This window comes from Salvelinus sp. IW2-2015, linkage group LG4q.2, assembly GCF_002910315.2.
Source record: "Salvelinus sp. IW2-2015 linkage group LG4q.2, ASM291031v2, whole genome shotgun sequence".
Taxonomy (NCBI): Eukaryota; Metazoa; Chordata; class Actinopteri; order Salmoniformes; family Salmonidae; genus Salvelinus; species Salvelinus sp. IW2-2015.
This window is the reverse complement of record NC_036843.1, coordinates 21,968,888-21,987,178: the sequence shown is the minus strand read 5'-3', so window position 1 is coordinate 21,987,178 and position 18,291 is coordinate 21,968,888. Positions and strand designations below refer to the sequence as shown.

General features: G+C 44.9%; 1 protein-coding gene across 5 annotated transcripts in view; it reads left to right on the top strand.

Moving 5' to 3' along the window:
• LOC111963474 (mitogen-activated protein kinase-binding protein 1) overlaps nucleotides 1-18,291 on the top strand; it is a 57,823-nt gene that overhangs the window by 36,159 nt on the left and 3,373 nt on the right. For 2 of the 5 annotated variants that reach the window (XM_023986940.2, XM_023986939.2), the window contains 16 exons: nucleotides 595-686; nucleotides 3,861-3,986; nucleotides 4,207-4,277; nucleotides 5,295-5,416; nucleotides 8,076-8,151; nucleotides 8,265-8,376; nucleotides 8,620-8,806; nucleotides 9,503-9,654; nucleotides 10,838-10,878; nucleotides 11,734-12,000; nucleotides 12,262-12,389; nucleotides 14,674-14,858; nucleotides 14,978-15,163; nucleotides 15,474-15,549; nucleotides 15,684-16,096; nucleotides 16,884-18,104. In XM_023986940.2, the coding sequence (XP_023842708.1) occupies nucleotides 595-686; nucleotides 3,861-3,986; nucleotides 4,207-4,277; nucleotides 5,295-5,416; nucleotides 8,076-8,151; nucleotides 8,265-8,376; nucleotides 8,620-8,806; nucleotides 9,503-9,654; nucleotides 10,838-10,878; nucleotides 11,734-12,000; nucleotides 12,262-12,389; nucleotides 14,674-14,858; nucleotides 14,978-15,163; nucleotides 15,474-15,549; nucleotides 15,684-16,096; nucleotides 16,884-18,104 (3,455 nt within the window). The remainder of the gene's footprint in view (nucleotides 1-594; nucleotides 687-3,860; nucleotides 3,987-4,206; nucleotides 4,278-5,294; nucleotides 5,417-8,075; nucleotides 8,152-8,264; nucleotides 8,377-8,619; nucleotides 8,807-9,502; nucleotides 9,655-10,837; nucleotides 10,879-11,733; nucleotides 12,001-12,261; nucleotides 12,390-14,673; nucleotides 14,859-14,977; nucleotides 15,164-15,473; nucleotides 15,550-15,683; nucleotides 16,097-16,883; nucleotides 18,105-18,291) is intronic. The other 3 variants (XM_023986942.2, XM_023986941.2, XM_023986944.2) reach the window with 3 other exon arrangements.

Below are 18,291 nucleotides of genomic sequence, written 5' to 3'. Positions count from 1 at the left end.
TCTATGGAAGAAACTATTGTAGAATGAGAAACTCACACTGGTGTTCTTGATTACTCCACAAACAATTGATTGGATCCCTTTAAACGAATGAATGTTTGGGTCAGTAGACCTTCATCAGGGTAAACCCTGAGGTACAGTACCCCTGCTATGCCGTCCCAGAGAGAGCCTTGTTTTCCACCACTGCCCCTCAGGACTCAGCACCTCTATGTCCTAATGAAATTCCCTAACTAGACTCCTGGGTGTGTGTGTGAGCGCGTGCGCGTGCGTGTGCGTGTTCAGAGCTGTGTGTGTTTAATTGGGGTTGGAGTAGGCTGGTGTCCATTCAGGCAGCAGCCTAGCTGACTCTCTGTCCACATCACTGGATGGATAGATGCTGACCCAGTTAACACCAAGGCTACTTTTTGTTAATTAACTTTGTCACGCAAAACTGAATAATGGCGGTCTACTCTGCATTCTACTGCAGCCCAGCGGTGTCTCTGTGTGTGGCGGGACTGAGCTGTAACAGTGTGCTCCTCGCAACAACAAACAAATGGTGGTGTTATGGGAGCATAACAGGACTAATCAAGTACTATTTTGTTCTGTTTGTTGTTGCAGGATCCACGATCTGGAGAGCATGGGGGAGATTTTGAACGTTCAGGCCCATGACTCAGAAATCCTGTGTCTGGAATACTCCAAGCCTGAGACGGGTACATTCAATTGTTACCAGAATAATTTTTAAATGTTTTATTTAACCTTTATTTAAGTAGGCAAATTGTTACCAGAATTTTTTTTATTTTTTATTATTTAACCTTTATTTAAATAGGCAAATTGTTACCATAATAACATATTCACCTTCTATGTAGTTAGCTAACTCATACTGAATACAGATATTTATTGTTAGCTTGCAAGCCATGAGAAGCCAGATCTCCCCTCTTCTGGGAGAAAATGAGAGACAACATGGTTAAAGATACTACTGTAGGTATAAACCACTATCAGCTGGTTGCCAGATGCTTCACCAACCTCCCGTTGACTTGTGAAACAAACCACTTCAGAGCTCCAGCACGTTATAAAGAGACTGCGTTGGGTCCAAATGTACTGTATGTAAATTCTTCTTAGTCAAAGTTTAAATGAGCAGCTTTAAAGAATTAACTTTCCCCTTTTCACACATTAAAACCAAAACATCCGATAAGAGATTTGTGAAATGGAATGTGAAAATTATTGAAGTTATCTTTGTAACTACTGCTATAGTCAACAATATCAACACACACCCATGTTTCATCTCATTTGAATGTGTTGTTACAAAGAGTGTGTGTGTGTTCAGTGGGGCTATTAAGAGGGCATTATCAGAGCTGGTGAAGTGCCATCCAATTCAGAGAAAAGCAAGGCAGAGCATATTATGCCTGCTTGGCTTGGGCAGGCCTGAGGGTGTGTGTGTGAGTTGGGCCTGGGGTTGTACCCTGGCATTGGTCCCAGACCTGCTTGGCTCTCCTCCAGACCTCCATCGTCTAGCCCCAGTAGCAGCACATCTGTCACAGTGGGTGCATCCCAAAAGGCCCTGGTCAAAAGAAGTACACTATATATAGGTAATACGGTCTCATATGGGATGCATCCAGTGGCTCCCATGTTAGTAGGAGTATTAATAATATTTAGATGTTCTTAGTGGATCATTCCTCTAGGTATCCATTTGGCAGTTGGCACCACACAGAGGAGCAGATAGAGAGGGCTAAGAATATGCCCAGTACACTCCCTCTGGCTGCCTGCAGTATACGGTGCCCCCGCACATAGACTCGGTACCGGTACCCCCTGTACAGTGGGGCAAAAAAGTATTTAGTCAGCCACCAATTGTGCAAGTTCTCCCACTTAAAAAGATGAGAGAGGCCTGTAATTTTCATCATAGGTACACTTCAACTATGACAGACAAAATGAGGGGGAAAAATCCAGAAAATCACATTGTAGGATTTTTAATGAATTTATTTGCAAATTATGGTGGAAAATAAGTATTTGGTCACCTACAAACAAGCAAGATTTCTGGCTCTCACAGACCTGTAACTTCTTCTTTTAAGAGGCTCCTCTGTCCTCCACTCGTTACCTGTATTAATGGCACCTGTTTGAACTTGTTATCAGTATAAAAGACACCTGTCCACAACCTCAAACAGTCACATTCCAAACTCCACTATGGCCAAGACCAAAGAGCTGCACCAGGCTGGGAAGACTGAATCTGCAATAGGTAAGCAGCTTGGTTTGAAGAAATCAACTGTGGGAGCAATTATTAGGAAATGGAAGACATACAAGACCACTGATAATCTCCCTCGATCTGGGGCTCCACGCAAGATCTCACCCCGTGGGGTCAAAATGATCACAAGAACGGTGAGCAAAAATCCCAGAACCACACGGGGGGACCTAGTGACTGACCTGCAGAGAGCTGGGACCAAAGTAACAAAGCCTACCATCAGCAAGGGCATTGAAGATGAAACGTGGCTGGGTCTTTCAGCATGACAATGATCCCAAACACACCGCCCGGGCAATGAAGGAGTGGCCTCGTAAGAAGCATTTCAAGGTCCTGGAGTGGCCTAGCCAGTCTCCAGATCTCAACCCCATAGAAAATCTTTGGAGGGAGTTGAAAGTCCGTGTTGCCCAGCAACAGCCCCAAAACATCACTGCTCTAGAGGAGATCTGCATGGAGGAATGGGCCAAAATACCAGCAACAGTGTGTGAAAACCTTGTGAAGACTTACAGAAAACGTTTGACCTCTGTCATTGCCAACAAAGGGTATATAACAAAGTATTGAGATACACTTTTGTTATTGACCAAATACTTATTTTCCACCATAATTTGCAAATAAATTCATTAAAAATCCTACAATGTGATTTTCTGGATTTTTTTTCTCATTTTGTCTGTCATAGTTGAAGTGTATCTATGATGAAAATTACAGGCCTCTCTCATCTTTTTAAGTGGGAGAACTTGCACAATGGGTGGCTGACTAAATACTTTTTTAACCCACCGTATATAGCCTCATTATTGGTATTTTGTGTTACTTATAAAAAATGTTTGTTTATTTAGTGAATATTTTCTTAACTCTTATATTTCTTAAACTTGCATTGTTGGTTAAGGGCTTATAAGTAATCATTTCACGGTAAGGTCTACACCGGTTGTATTCGGAGCATGTGACAAATACAATTTGATAGTAACAACTCAGAGGGTGATAATAGTCAGACAGCAGCCATTGTCCTGCTGGGCCTGTATTCACAAAGCATCTCAGAGTAGAGGAGTGCTGATCTAGGATCAGTTTAGCCTTTTAAATCATAATGGATAAGAGGGGGAACCTGATATTGCTATGCAATTCATCCTCCAGGTTTACCATATCACCTTTCCTCCTGCTATTGTATCTAGCTGGGATCAAGGTTAACAAAGTCACAAAGCTAACAGATCCAGGATCCACTTTCAATCTCAGCAAGGAGAGGATAGTGCTTTTCATTTACTGAAATCATTCTGGTTGGAAATTCAGTCAAGTCCACTCTGGGGAAGTGCTTCAAATCCATTTTTGATTGGTTTCGATATCCATGTGATGTGTCCGTCAGCTCATTGGTTATTAGGATAATATAAGATGCTTTATGGCTGTTTAAAACAAAAAGGACATCCTAATGAAAAATATTTATCACCACCGAAATGGAGAACACGGGTTGGCTGCTGGTAAGTTGCTAGTGTCCGAGTGTCCTGGAGTGTAATGTAGGCCTATATGTGGTGTGAAGAAGGTTTTTTTCTTGTAATGACTGTGATATGTGGCTGTTTTGACCCATTTGAATGCACTGACTATAAGTCCCTCTGGTTAAGAGTGTCTGGTAATGAATAAAATCTAAGTGTGTGTGTGTTGTGTGTGACAGGGCTGAAGCTGCTAGCCACAGCGAGTCGAGACCGGCTGATCCACGTGCTGGATGCAGAGCGGGAGTACAGCCTGCTGCAGACGCTGGATGAACACTCTTCTTCCATCACCGCTGTACGATTCGCTGGTGAGATTTGCAGATGACCTTTGACCCTTTACAACATCCCGCCAACCACCCCCCTTTACCTCAAACTCTCAAGTTTCACTCCTTTAACAGTTATATTAGCTATGGAAGTTAGACCTTTGGCTTCCAAAGGTGTCATAGAAGTGTCAATTGTGGCACTAGCCTGCAGTTTACAGTTAACATGGTTATTATTGCCATGGTAACAGTGCTCCTTCTCTTTTAGCCAATGAAGGCAAGGTCAGGATGATCAGCTGTGGCGCTGACAAGAGCATCTACTTCCGCACAGCGCAGAAGGTAAAACACACACACACAATGGCGCTGCTCTAGAACTGCTGCTGCTGGAGGCTTAACTAGGTTAGGGGGACTAATGCTTTTGTGGTAAGGCTTGGCAATATTTCATCATGATCTCTCTACATATTTTGGCCATGGACCCACATTCTTAACCGTGGCTCAGCCAACCCCTGTTTAATTTGTCTATTCCTGTTGCTTACAGCTAATTAATTAAACTCCAAGTGGCCTATTTAATAATGACACTTTTCCTCTAAGGCTTTCTGTGTCCCCTGGCTGTTTGTATGCCCCAGGTCCCCGGCAGGCCCTCCTTACTACATATTGTTCTTAGCAGCGCTGGCAGCTTTGGGTGTCAAGAAGACGATAATGATGTAATGGTATACATAGAGGAAGAAGACACAAAGTGAGACTGGTGACATCATGTGACCAAAGCCATTTTAGTGAACGGAACTAAATTATCTTCAGATTCAAATGGATTCAGAATTGGAGTAGTCTTTCGAGTCTTTTGAGGTGATAGCGTAATCTTGAAGTAGTCAGACTATTTTCAGGTTGACTCTTGGAACTTAACCTAACCAGTGTATGAAGTAACAAATGGAGAAAATTCTAATTCATCCACATTGAGATTGGTGTGCAATTCTAACCCTCTGTATGTAAATGTTACAATCTAATTAACAAGTAGATGGAAAGTATTGTCATTCTCTACCATATAATCCATGGACTGCTTTAGAAGTCACGGCACACTGCTAGAAAAGCAACAAAAGCCCTACAAGGATAAATGTTGTGGTTTATTAGAATATGGCTGCGTCCCAAATGGAAACCTCTTCCCTATATGTACTACTATTGACCAGGGCCCATAGGGACGCATACTATGACTCGTTGTAACAATATGTCTGCCAAAACAGCTTAAATAGAACAGCTCTCATTTCTCACTGGAGCATTTACAGTAGTGTTGTTAATGGCACTAGCACGGCAGTGAGTGGTGACCTGTTTTAACCTCTGGTTGTTTTACCCTGTCGTTTACAGTCAGATGAAGGAACCGTGTTTACCCGCACCCACCACATCGTACGCAAGACAACGCTGTATGACATGGATATCGACCCCACCAGGAAATATGCTGTTATTGGTTGTCAGGACCGCAGCATCAGGTGGGGGCCTTGTCTACTTGTCCTTGTTTGTCTCAATTATTGTTCTCGGTGTATGTATATGTGCGTCAATGTGTGTGTGATGACAGTGTTAGTCTGTGTGTGTGTATGCGTACAGTACACGAGTGTGAGTACGTGCCAGTGGAGGCTGCTGAGGGGAGTACAGCTCATAATAATGGCTGGAATGGAGTCAATGGAGTGGTATCAACCACATAGAAACCACGTCTTTGATGCGTTTGATACCATTCTATTGGCTCCATTCCAGCCATTATTATGAGCCGTCCTCCCCTCAGCAGCCTCCACTGGTATGTGAGTGTATTTGTGTTTGACCTCTCCATAATCGGTCAGACTGTGCAGTCATCCCTCCCTAGCAGGTGGATTAGTCCTAACTCGAGTGTTGTAAACACAGGAAGGATGAGATCAGGGGCCCCGCCCCTGGCTGGTGAAGCCTGTCCTGACCTGAGCCTCCATCTGCCTGCTCAAGTGTTTACATCTCTCACTCACGTTCTCCACCCTGCATCAACGACAATAACACACGCTTTGAAAGAAAATATGGCTTAGCGTTGGCTTAAAATGCTGATATTTCAAATGCAGACTTGTAAAAAATGTGCCTCTCTGTTTCACCACTCCAGCAGGTCTTGTGCCTACTTGTTTGAATGGCCAGTCCCTTTTATATCCTAAATACCCCATGGGTGTTACAATATGAGTCTGAGATTAAATTGTTATGGTTGAAATTTCTACCATAACGGAGAAATTTCAAACAACCAAGTTATGTAAACAACTACCCACAAGTTAAGCTTTATTACGTACTGCTTTATTAATCCAGGGGTTCCCAAACTTTATCACTCGGGGGCCCCCTTCCAGCATTGGGGAACATCCCGCACCCCTTCTGCGCACGCGCCACGTCTATTTCTCTGGGCACAAGCACTGTTCATGACACAAACTGTTCACACCCCTCTTGTTGGTGGAGAGAATTTTGCAGGTTTAAAGCTTATTTCCTGCAATTCTACACATTTTGTCATGGGGGAGAGAAAATGTTGCCGTTTTAAAGCCAATGTTCTTGCAATTCTATACATTCTGCCATGTCTGTGTATTCATGTGATATTTGAGTGACTCAAACATTACAACAAAATCTATGGGCTAAAAAAACTAAATAGAAAACATGAGCTGACATGAGCTAGTTGATCTGGACATTTCTGAAGTTAATATTATCTCTCTAAGGTGCGCCATGACTAACATAACAAGATTAACTGATGGTGCACTACCCAATTTGGATATTCCACCTTGTGTGTTCTACTATTAGCACTTTCAAAAGTACGTTTAAAGCTGGACTGAGTTCCTTAAGAAAAATATATATATACAGTACCTGTCAAAAGTTTGGACACACCTACTCATTCCAGGGTTTTTCTTTATTTTTGACAATTTTCTACATTGTAGAATAACAGTGAAGACATCAAAAACGATGAAATAACACATATGGAATCCTGTAGTAACCACAAAAGTGTACTGTATAGATATAAATGGGGCGTGCCCCGCCTCTCCTCCCTGTGGTTTCCACAGTTTGGAAACCACACAGTTGGTGTAAATAAGATGAATGTGGCAGCGTAGTACGACTGTCCAAATAGGCCTTTCCCTCCGCTCGAGATACTTAAAGTCAACTGTAAACACACCTTATGCTCCTCTGCTGTTTCAGCACAGTGATTAAACATTACTATGGAAACTAGGCTGTTTTAACTGCATCTGAATGATAAATGTCCCCCAGGCCTTTTTATATATTTATTTCTGGTAGAGTTAGAGGGCTTAGCTCTTGTTTAACAGGCTCTGATTTGTTCCTTATACAACTTAGTGGCGGTGCTTAAGAGTGTGACTCAATGGTTGACTGGCTGCCCTCACACTTTGCCAGCTCCCCACAAGGTTGGCAGGGCCCTGACTGGGCCTTGTGTGTGGTTGCCTGCCAGCTAGCTGGTGGCTGCTGGTCTCTCCTTCTGGCACTCAGTGACAATGCACCAGTTAGGCTGTTAGCGTGACCCCATGTGGTCAGATGGGGAGAGACATGCATACCAGCTGAGCAGAGAGGGTATGCTACAAAGTAGGATCAATGAGTTGGCCAGCTAACTTTGATAAACAACCAGGAATAACTATTGGTTTTCTGGTTCATTAAGAAAACTTTGATATGTGTTTTTGATTGTTGAGTCAATTAGACCATGCCCATTTCAAACTTGTCCTTACATATTTTTTTTTGTTATTTCAGTTAGCTGGCTAACTCATTAATCCTGTTAGCACACCATGGCACAGAGTTGGTTGACTCATGAACAGAACACAGTCCAGTGTTTCCTTGAACTTTCAGGGTCAGATGACTCAGTCCCTTGATCTGAACATTTTTCAGTCTATAACTTAACTGCTGAGGCAGGATGTAAATAGACAGACGGGTCTGACTTGAGGTCATTGACTTATTGCCCTCCATCTTCGTGTATAGATGTGCTGACATTTGATAAAACAGAGGATTGATCACCTGATAAAGCCACGGGTGCTTAGAAAGCAGAACTGTCTTTGTGATTTACTCCTGCAGTATTGAGCTGCTGGTGTGTTTTGATGTTGAGTTCTGAATAGAACCTCTGTGCCTGTAGGTTGTTAGTTTGACACTTCTTTCCCCTAACAACAGAATCTTCAACATCAGTAACGGAAAACAGAAGAAACTGTACAAGGGCTCCCAAGGAGAGGATGGGACTGTCATCAAGGTGGGTTAGGCTTGCATGTTTTCATGTCATGTAGTGTTGCTGTGAAGACTCATTTGACAACACCGTAGCTGGTTTATAAAAATGGGCCCACAGTTGTCTTTTTCGCTCCTCAGGTTCAGACAGACCCCTCAGGGCTGTATGTGGCCACCAGCTGTTCAGACAAGAACATCAGCATCTTTGACTTCTACTCTGGGGAGTGTGTGGCCACCATGTTTGGACACTCTGGTAAAAACTACCCCATTTAGTTAGAAGAAATACAGCAAAATGTGTGACTGACAATCTGCAGCCAGCAGTGTGTTCAGAAAGGAGGAACCATCTGGAACTCCTCTTCATCATCATGTCCATCTTTGCATTTAATGACCTCTCATACTGTGAATTCCACACATCATTTCTTTGTAAAAATGTCCATAATTGAGTGCCCAGATACTTTCCTCATTTTCATTTGTTTGTCTTTTTTCTTTTTCAAAGAGGTTGTGACTGGAATGAAGTTTACCAATGACTGCAAGCACATGATAACTGTGTCTGGTGATAGCTGTATCTTTGTGTGGCGTCTGGCCCCAGAGCTGACCATCAGTATGAGACAGCGTCTCTCGGACCTCAAGCAGAACGGCAAGCCAGTTCAGAAGACCCCACCTCACAAACCTTGCAATCTCAGGTAGCTGCAGTATTTAAACACACTAATGTGGGACAAGTACCTTGACTCATATGACTTATTCCTGTTGTTGTTTGTTCTCTTGTTCCTGTTAGCTCCTCGTGGGGCAAATGGCCTCCTTGGAGTATGTAGTTAATGGGATAACATGTTTTGTGCTAGCTAATACCCATAGAAAGCAAACATAACGTTTACATAACTTAGTGGAGACACACATATTCTGAATGCCAATTGACATAATACATTTGATTGATGGAGTGAAAGACAAGTGTTAACCCTGAATTGTTTACATTTTAGTCATTTAGCAGAGGAACTAGGGTTAAGTGCCTTGCTTGTGGGCACATCAACAGATTTTCCACTTTGTCTGCTCTGGGATTCAAACCAGCAACCATTTTGGTTACTGGCCCAACGCTCTTAACCACTAGGATACCTGCCGCCGCCTTGTTTGTCTACAGGCTTGTTGCTATGACCGTTGTTAGTTATTATGCGAGTTATTCAATGTCAACTGGAAATGCACCCTGCTTCCCAAATGGCACCCTATTCCCTATATAGTGCACTACTTTTGACCAGGAGCCATAGGGCTCTGGTCAAAAGTAGTGCACTATATAGGGATTAGGGTGCCATTTGGGACGCATTCAACATGTTCCGTTTGACTATTGTCACCTAATAGTGTGTGTTCTATTCTCTGTCTGTCCTGTGCAGCACCAGGAGAGAGGTACATAGCACCCCTCCAATTGTCACCATGTCCTCTGACAGTGACAAAGAGGTGGAGGAGGAGGGGATAGAAGAGGAGGATGAGGAAGAGAGGGTCTCTCCTTACATGGTGTCAGGCTGCATTGCAGGGGAAGAGACAGGTTGGTATCTCACTAACATACAGTACCAGTCAAAATAAGTTAATTTGTTGGATTTTCTTTCCTTCTTAATGCGTTTGATCCAATCAGTTGTGTTGTGACAAGGTAGGGCTGGTAAACAGAAGCCCTATTTGGTAAAAGACCAAGTCCATATTATGGCAAGAACAGCTCAAATAAGCTAAGAGAAACGACAGTCCATCATTACTTTAAGACATGAAGGTCAGTCATTCCGGCGATTTACTGCAAAGAAACCACTACTAATGGACACCAATAAGAAGAAGATACTTGCTTGGGCCAAGAAACACGAGCAATGGACATTAGACCGGTAGAGATCTGTCCTTTGGTCTGATGAGTCCAAATTTGAGATTTTTGGTTCCAACCACCATGTCTTTGTGAAACGCAGAGTAGGTGAACAAATGATCTCCGCACGTGTGGTTCCCACCGAAGCATGGAGGAGGAGGTGTAATGGTGTGGGGGTGCTTTGCTGGTGACACTGTCAGTGATTTACTTAGAATTCAAGGCACACTTAACCCGCATGGCTACCACAGCATTCTGCAGCGATACGCCATCCCATCTGGTTTGCGCTTAGTGGGACTATCATTTGTTTTTCAACAAGACAATGACCCAACACACCTCCAGGCTGTGTAAGGGCTATTTGACCAAGAAGGAGACTTATGGAGTGCTGCGTCAGATAACCTTGCCTCCACAATCACCTGACCTCAACCCAATTGAGATGGTTTGGGATGAGTTGGACCGCAGAGTGAAGGAAAAGCAGCCAACAAGTGCTCAGCATATGTGGGAACTCCTTCAAAAGACTGTTGGAAAAGCATTCCAGGTGAAACTGGTTGAGAGAATGCCAATAGTGTGCAAAGCTGTCATCAAGACAAAAGTGGCTACTTTGAATAATCTCAAATCTAAAATGTATTTTGATTTGTTTAACACTTTTTTGGTTACTACATGATTCCAAATGTGTTATTTAATAGTTTTAATGTCTTCACTATTATTCTACAATGTAGAAAATTGTAAAAAATAAAGAAAAACCCTTGAATGAGTAGGTGTGTCCAAACTTTTGACTAGTACTGTATGTACACAAGCAAACAATATAGCTGCAGTATTAAGAATGTGGTTCTTCACAATGTTGACAGGACTCATTGTGATATCAATTGGTTTTGTGTTTGTTTTTCAGACACCTCAGATGAAAAGCACAACTCTCACGAACTGAAGAGGGTTCGTAGCAGCAGTCTTTCTGAAGCAGCTTTTCCTCAGTCGTCTCTGCCCCCAGCCTTTCCTTAGTCGTCTCTGCCCCCAGCCTTTCCTCAGTCGTCTCTGCCCCCAGCCTTTCCTCAGTCGTCTCTGCCCCCAGCCTTTCCTCAGTCGTCTCTGCCCCAGTTCTTCCTCAGTCGTCTCTGCCCCCAGTCTTTCCTCAGTCGTCTCTGCCCCAGCCTTCTTCAGTCGTCTCTGCCCCCAGCCTTTCCTCAGTCGTCTCTGCCCCCAGCCTTTCTCAGTCGTCTCTGCCCCCAGCCTTTCCTCAGTCGTCTCTGCCCCCAGCTTTCCTCAGTTGTCTCTGCCCCAGCTTTTCTCAGTCGTCTCGCCCCAGCTTTTCCTCAGTCGTCTCTGCCCCCAGCCTTTCCTCAGGAGTCTGCCCCCAGCCTTTCCTCAGTCGTCTCTGCCCCCAGTCTTTCCTCAGTCGTCTCTGCCCCCAGTCTTTCCTCAGTCGTCTCTGCCCCCAGTCTTTCCTCAGTCGTCTCTGCCCCCAGCTCTTTCCTCAGTCGTCTCTGCCCCCAGCCTTTCCTCAGTCGTCTCTGCCCCCAAGCCTTTCCTCAGTCGTCTCTGCCCCCAGCCTTTCCTCAGTCGTCTCTGCCCCCAGCCTTTCCTCAGTCGTCTCTTCCCCCAGCCTTTCCTCAGTCGTCTCTGCCCCCAGCCTTTCCTCAGTCGTCTCTCCCCCAGCTTTGTCACCTATGTATTTTCACTCTTCTTTTTGTAACTTGTAAAGTAGAAATTTAATTCAGACACGGTCTGTGAACATTCCCACTATAAACTGTAGGCTCACAACTCGTGTGTGTGTGTCCGTCCGTCCCGTAGGAGAACTCTTTTGGCAGGCGGTCCTCCCAGGGCAGTCACCACTCTGAGGACAGGGGTCCCCGTCCGCGGCGCCGCTGGTCCAGACGCATGGACAGCATGGATCTGATGGTCAAGTCCATGTTGGACCTCAGACAGCTGGACTCCTTCGCCATGCCCCCCTCCTCCCCCACTAAGACCCAGACCCAGCCTGTTTCTGACTCCTTCAGAGACCCATTCAGAGAGGACGAGCTGGGCAGCACCATCAGCCTGCAACCCCTCACTGCATGGGTGAGTTAATTTAACAGAGAACAGCCACCTGACCTTACTTTGGCCCTGCTTGATACAGTGCATAGACAATGTATTACTCCATCTATGTTACCTATGGATTTACTACTTCTAAATGTTCAATCATGGGTCACAAAATAGGTTGGATGAAACCATGGTACTCTCATCCATATTTTGTGTATTGAGGATTGTGAGGTCCAATTCAGTTATTTCAGGTGATGTTTTATGATTCATAGTATTTTCTCATGTTTGTGTTTCTTGCAGGGGGAGTCTGAGCAGAGGTCCCAGCAGCGGCCCAAATACATCATGCTCTCTCCACAGACACCTGACACAGAGACAGGCCCAGTGCTGTACCCCGACGGCTTTGAGGACAGGGTCAGCTTAGCCGGCAGGTAAATCAATCAAATGAATCAATCAATAAATGAGCCGGCAGGTAAACACACAGCTTCTACCTTTTTTCTCCTGGATCGCTACAATCTCTCCATTACGCCATTGATGTATATCACTGCCTTATCATAGTACACATACAATATAGTTGGGGCCTGTAGTTTTCTCTGACATGGAAAGACTCCTGGCCCCTACATATCATATACTGTAGTTTGTATACTAAATGCAGTGCCTTCAGAAAGTATTCATACCTTTGACTTATTCCACATTTTGTTGTGTTACAGCCTGATTTCAAAATTGGTTAAATTGATTTATTGTCTCACACATCTATCTACACACATCTATCTACACAAATCTATCTACACCCATCCATCTACACACAATACCCCATAATGATAAAGTGAAAACATCGTTTTAGCCATTTTTGCTAATTTCTTTCAAATTAAATAAATATCTAATTTATATAAGTATTCACGCCCCTCAGTCAATACTTTGTAGAAGCACCTTTGACAGTAATTCCGGCTGTCTTTCTAGGTAAGTCTCTAAGAGCTGTCAGTCTTTCTGGGTAAGTCCTCTGAGAGCTGTCAGTCTTTCTGGGTAAGTCTCTGAGAGCTGTCAGTCTTTCTGGATAAGTCCTCTGAGAGCTGTCAGTCTTTCTGGGTAAGTCCTCTGAGAGCTGTCAGTCTTTCTGGGTAAGTCCTCTGAGAGCTGTCAGTCTTTCTGGGTAAGTCTCTGAGAGCTGTCAGTCTTTCTGGGTAAGTCTCTAAGACTTTTCCACACCAGGATTGTGCAACATTTGCCCATTTTTATTATTTTCAACATTCTTCAAGTTCTGTCAAATTGGTTGTTGATCGTTACAAGACAACCATTTTCAGGCCATAGATTTTCAAGTAGATTTAAGTCAAAACTGTAACTCGGCCACTCAGGAATATTCACTGTCTTCTTGGTAAACAACTCCAGTGTAGATTTGACCTTGTGTGTTAGTTTATTGTCCTGCTGAGACATGAATTAATCTCCCAGTGTCTGGTGGAAAGCAGACTGAACCAGCTTTTCCTCTAGGATTTAACCTGTGTTTAGCTCCATTCCGTTTCTTTTTTCTCTAAAAACCTCCTCAGTCCTTAACGATTACAAGCACACTCATAACATGATGCAGCCATCACAATGCCTGAAAATGTGGACTTTGGTACTCAGTAATGTGTTGTATTGGATTTGCCCCAAACATAACACTTTGTATTAATTACAAAAAGTGAATTGCTTTGCAACATTTTTTACAGTATTACTTTAGTGCCTTGTTGCAAACAGGATGTATGTTTTGGAATATTTTTATTCTGTACAGTCTTCCTTCTTTTCACTGTCATTCAGGTTAGTATTGTAGAGTAACTATAATGTTATTGATCCATCCTCAGTTTTCTCCTATCACAACCATTAAACTCTGTAACTGTTTTAAAGGCCTCATGGTGAAACCCCTGAGCGGTTTCCTTCCTCTCCGGCAACTGAGTTAGGAAGGACGCCTGTATCTTTGTAGTGACTGGGTGTATTGATACACCATGCAAAGTGTAATTAATAACGTCACCATGCTCAAGGGGATATTCAATGTCTGTTTATTTAATTGTTACCCATCTACCAATAGGTGCCCTTCTTACCGAGGCATTGGAAAACCTCCCTGGTCTTTGTGGTTGAATCTGTGTTTGAAATTCACTGCTCGACTGAGGAACCTTTCAGATAATTGTATGTGTGGGTACAGAGTTGACGTAGTCATTCAAAAATCATGTTAAACACTTATTATTGTGCTCAGTGAGTCCATGTAACTTATTATGTGACTTGTTATTTTGGCTTGCCATAACAAAAGGGTTGAATACATATTGACTCAAGACATTTCAGATTTTCATTTTTAATTCACTTGTAAACACTTAGAAAACATAATTCCACGTTGACATTATGGGGTATTGTGTGTGGCCAGTGAGCAACAATCTCAATTTAATCAGTTTTAAATTCAGGCTGTAAAACAACACCCCTTGGAAAAATTCAAGGGGTGTGAATACTTTCTGAAGGCACTGTACATACTGTACCATCTAATCCATATATCCAGATACTTAGGGTCTGGAATGTTGTTTTCACTATGTAATGTCTTATCAATTGCTGTTATATTGTGTAGTAACACTTGGTACCCTATTCCCTATGGACCCAGGTCATAAGTAGTGCACTGTATAGGGAATAAGGTGGGATTTGGGATGCATCCTAGCACTTTAATAAACTTACACTCTACTATGTGTGTTTCTCTCTTTGTAGTGAGTACCTGGTGAAGGAGCTGCTGCCTGGGCCTGGGGCCAGCAGGAGTGTGAAGGGGTACCAGAACCACAACCAGTGGAGCCAGGGCCACCATGACAAACACAGCTCAGACAGTGCCTTCTCTGTGGACTACTCCAGCAGCAGACTGTCCAGCCCAGACAGTCAGCAGCAGCCTCCTGGAGAGGGTGAGCCCCACACAAGCATACACACATACGCGAACACACACAGGGCTCACACACAGTTTCCCTGTGGATGTTTTTATGCAATGTACCTCCACTAGTTAATCAAATTGTCTGTGTGTCAGAGCCCACGGAGCCTCTCAGTGTGGATGGGAATTCCTCTGAATTGGACATGGAGGAACTGGAGGTGGAAGAGGAGGGGGGCGTAGGGAGGGGAGATGCCAAGGGGATGACGGTAGTACCCCAGACCCCGGACCAGGAGGCCTTCCTCAAACAGCACTTTGGCAACCTGGCTGAGCTTAACAACCCAGGTAAGAACAGAGTCTACATCCCAGTTACCTTCTCCTTGACTGGTATAAGACATGTTGGTGGAAACTCCCACTATCCCATGTTTCTACCAATCCAATGCTTTTGTAAATAGAAGTAGTGAACGCGTGCTCACTTCAGGAGAAAATAAATATTATTGGGATGCACCCAGAGACTATTGTTCACACAGGGAAATTGATTGTGCTGCCAGGAGTACATGAGACATAGTAGTTTACACATAACAAAGACACACACGGTAATAGTAAAACTATTTTCCCAGATGTATCAATTGTATTAATCCTCTCTGATTGTCAGTGAGTCCGACGAGAGTTGTCACCCCTGACAGTATCAGCATCTCCTCCAAGTTCCTGTCCCAATGCTCTACTGGAAGGTATGCCAGTTAGTTGATCAAAGAAAATCACTTAACCCATACTAATTTATCTCAAATGTGAGATATTATTTTAAATCAACTGAATATTTTGACAAACAGTCCCAGCTGAATGACTCGTTGTTTTTCCTTTCTAGCAGGACCTCCTTTCCATTCCTATCTAAGAGCATTGGTGAGGGGAAGGTAGGCAGCGGTGTGGTGAAGCCCCTGGTCTCTCAGGTGAGGCCTCTCATGGATCACAACCAGGGCCAGAGCCACAACCAGGACAGAGACCAGGGCCAGAGCCACAACCAGGACAGAGACCAGAGCCAAGGCCACAGCCAGAGGAAGGTCTCAGAAGACTCTCAAAAGGGCCCCACCGGGAGACTAGAAGTAGTGGACACTACGGAGAAGTGTTTTAATCTGCGGGCCTCTCCTCTGAGGAAGAAGCTGTTTAATCCTGCAGTGGACTCTCGTAGGATGGTCAGCCCTGTGGCCAAGGCTGCAGCCTCTCACCTCACAACTACAGGAATGAGGAAGTCCCAGTCAGTCCAGAACCTGCACACTGAGGGTGAGACACTAAGGAAGGGATTGTGATAATGTCTTGTGTATTGATGTTATGATAATGTATTAATGGACAATGTTATGATCATGTATTGCGGGACAATGTTATGATTTAAAAAGGTCCTCATCTTATATTCTATGTATGGTATAAAACCAGTAGATAGTGATGGCGCTGACGTCATCCACATATTCCTATGGGAAACTCCCGATGGCTCATGAAGCCGGAAGTTTTTTTTATTTGTAGCCCTTCATGTTGCTCAGCAAAGGATCATGGTCGATGTAGTTGTATTCATCCTGCCTGAGCATCAACCTTAATGTCCATGGCATGAGAGCGCAAGCCTCCTCGTAGCCTGCCCGGTCTGTCAGCACGTGGTCCTCTGAGACAAAAATGTCAGAACGGATCACTGTTTAATTAAAGATCTCGATTTGTAGCAAACTTTAAAAGAATTCACTGTGGGGATCGAACTTCATAATAAATACACATTTTTGCCCAAAACGGACCAGCAGAGCTAGTGACTTCACGCTCCAGCCCAGACACTAGGGACCTGTGTAAAACATTGGTCGGTAGCAGGCGGCTTGCGGACCAAAAAAATACTGAAATCAACAGGAATTCAGCTACAAATTAGTTTAATTTCGGAAATCTGTTCCTAAATATTCCCACGACTAAAACAATTTCTGATAATAGACAGATGCTGTCGCCCTGGCCTGCATAGCCTAATCATTTACCTTTGTTCTCTGTCTCTCTCTTGTTACCAGTAAACATGCCTCTAACTCTGTCTCTCTCTTGTTACCAGTAGACATGCCTCTAAGTCTGTCTCGGCCCTCCAAGGAGGTGGCCCCCCTGCCCCATCACTCCCAGGCCAGCGAGGGTCCAGGGACACTCCCCACCACCCCCCTGCCCCATCACTCCCAGGCCAGCGAGGGTCCAGTGACACTCCCCACCACCCCCCGCAGCACACTGCCCAGCGTGCCCCCTTTCTGCAGCCCCACCTCCCTCCAGCCTCAGGACAACACCAGTACCAGCCAGAGCACAGCCACTATGCCCAGGAGCCTAAAGTCCCGCTGCTCCTACATGAGCCCCACCACCAGTTCCATGGCCAAGATGTCCCGCTCCGTGTCCATGGGAGACAACCTAAACATGACTGAGGAGGAGTCTGGGTCTGGAAGTAGTTCCACCCCTCCAACGACTAAGAGTCAGAGCTGCTCCTCCCAGAGTCCGAGTACTAAAACATCTATCCCAGTTGCCATGGTCTCCTCGGCGTCCTCCTCCCTCTCAGGGATGGGTTTAGCCATGCCCCAAGCTGCTGTTATCCCCACCTTCATAGCTAGCTCTAACCCTAACCCAACCACCAAGAGTCTGCAGGCCAAGCTGACGTGCAGCACCCGGCCCCAGCTCAACCTGGACACCTCCAAGTCCCTCCCAGACAAGCCCTCCCTGGCAGTCTTCACACCCAACGGTACCTCCAAGACCACCACCACTTCCTCCAAGACTGTCAACGAGGACAACCTCTCCCCAAGATCCCCAGTTAGCTTATTGCCCCAGCAGGGCCAGAATCAACCACCACCGCTCTCCAACAACGTCCAGCTAGTCATTGCACTGTCCCCCTTCCCTGCTGCTCCTGTGGAGACTAGCCCAGTGCAGAGCCCTGAGGCGGAGCAGCTTGGTCTCACCGCGGAGCTGCGTCCTGAGGCCCCTGTTGTAGACAACAGACTGGAACAGCCAAAGACAGAGGAAAGCCAGGGCCTGACCCAGGAGGAGAGCCCCGTGACGGAGCTGTCTCCTCAGGGCAATCCGGTCTACCTGCTGTCACAACGAGGGCCCGGCCAGGACCGCACAGGTTTGCTCCAGCGTTCTCCCTCCTTCACCCTGTCATCTCTGCATCTGGGCCTGCCCCTGACCAGCACCAAGCACTTCTTTACTACTGGTGCACTGTGGCCTGCTGTCTCCACCCCCATGTACTCTTCACCTTCACCCTGTCCATGTCCTCCGTCACTTAACCGGTTTCTCTCGATTGGTGAGGCATGCTCTCATTCTTTCTCTCTCTCGCTCTACCACTCTCTTAATCTCCCGGTCTCATCTCGCTTTTTCACTTCCCCCTTTTCATTAACATTGGTCCTTGTCCTGCTGTGTTTCAATCCCTTCTTGTGTAAAAGATCAAACATACCAAATTCTATGGTTACATATTGTTGACAACATGTTTC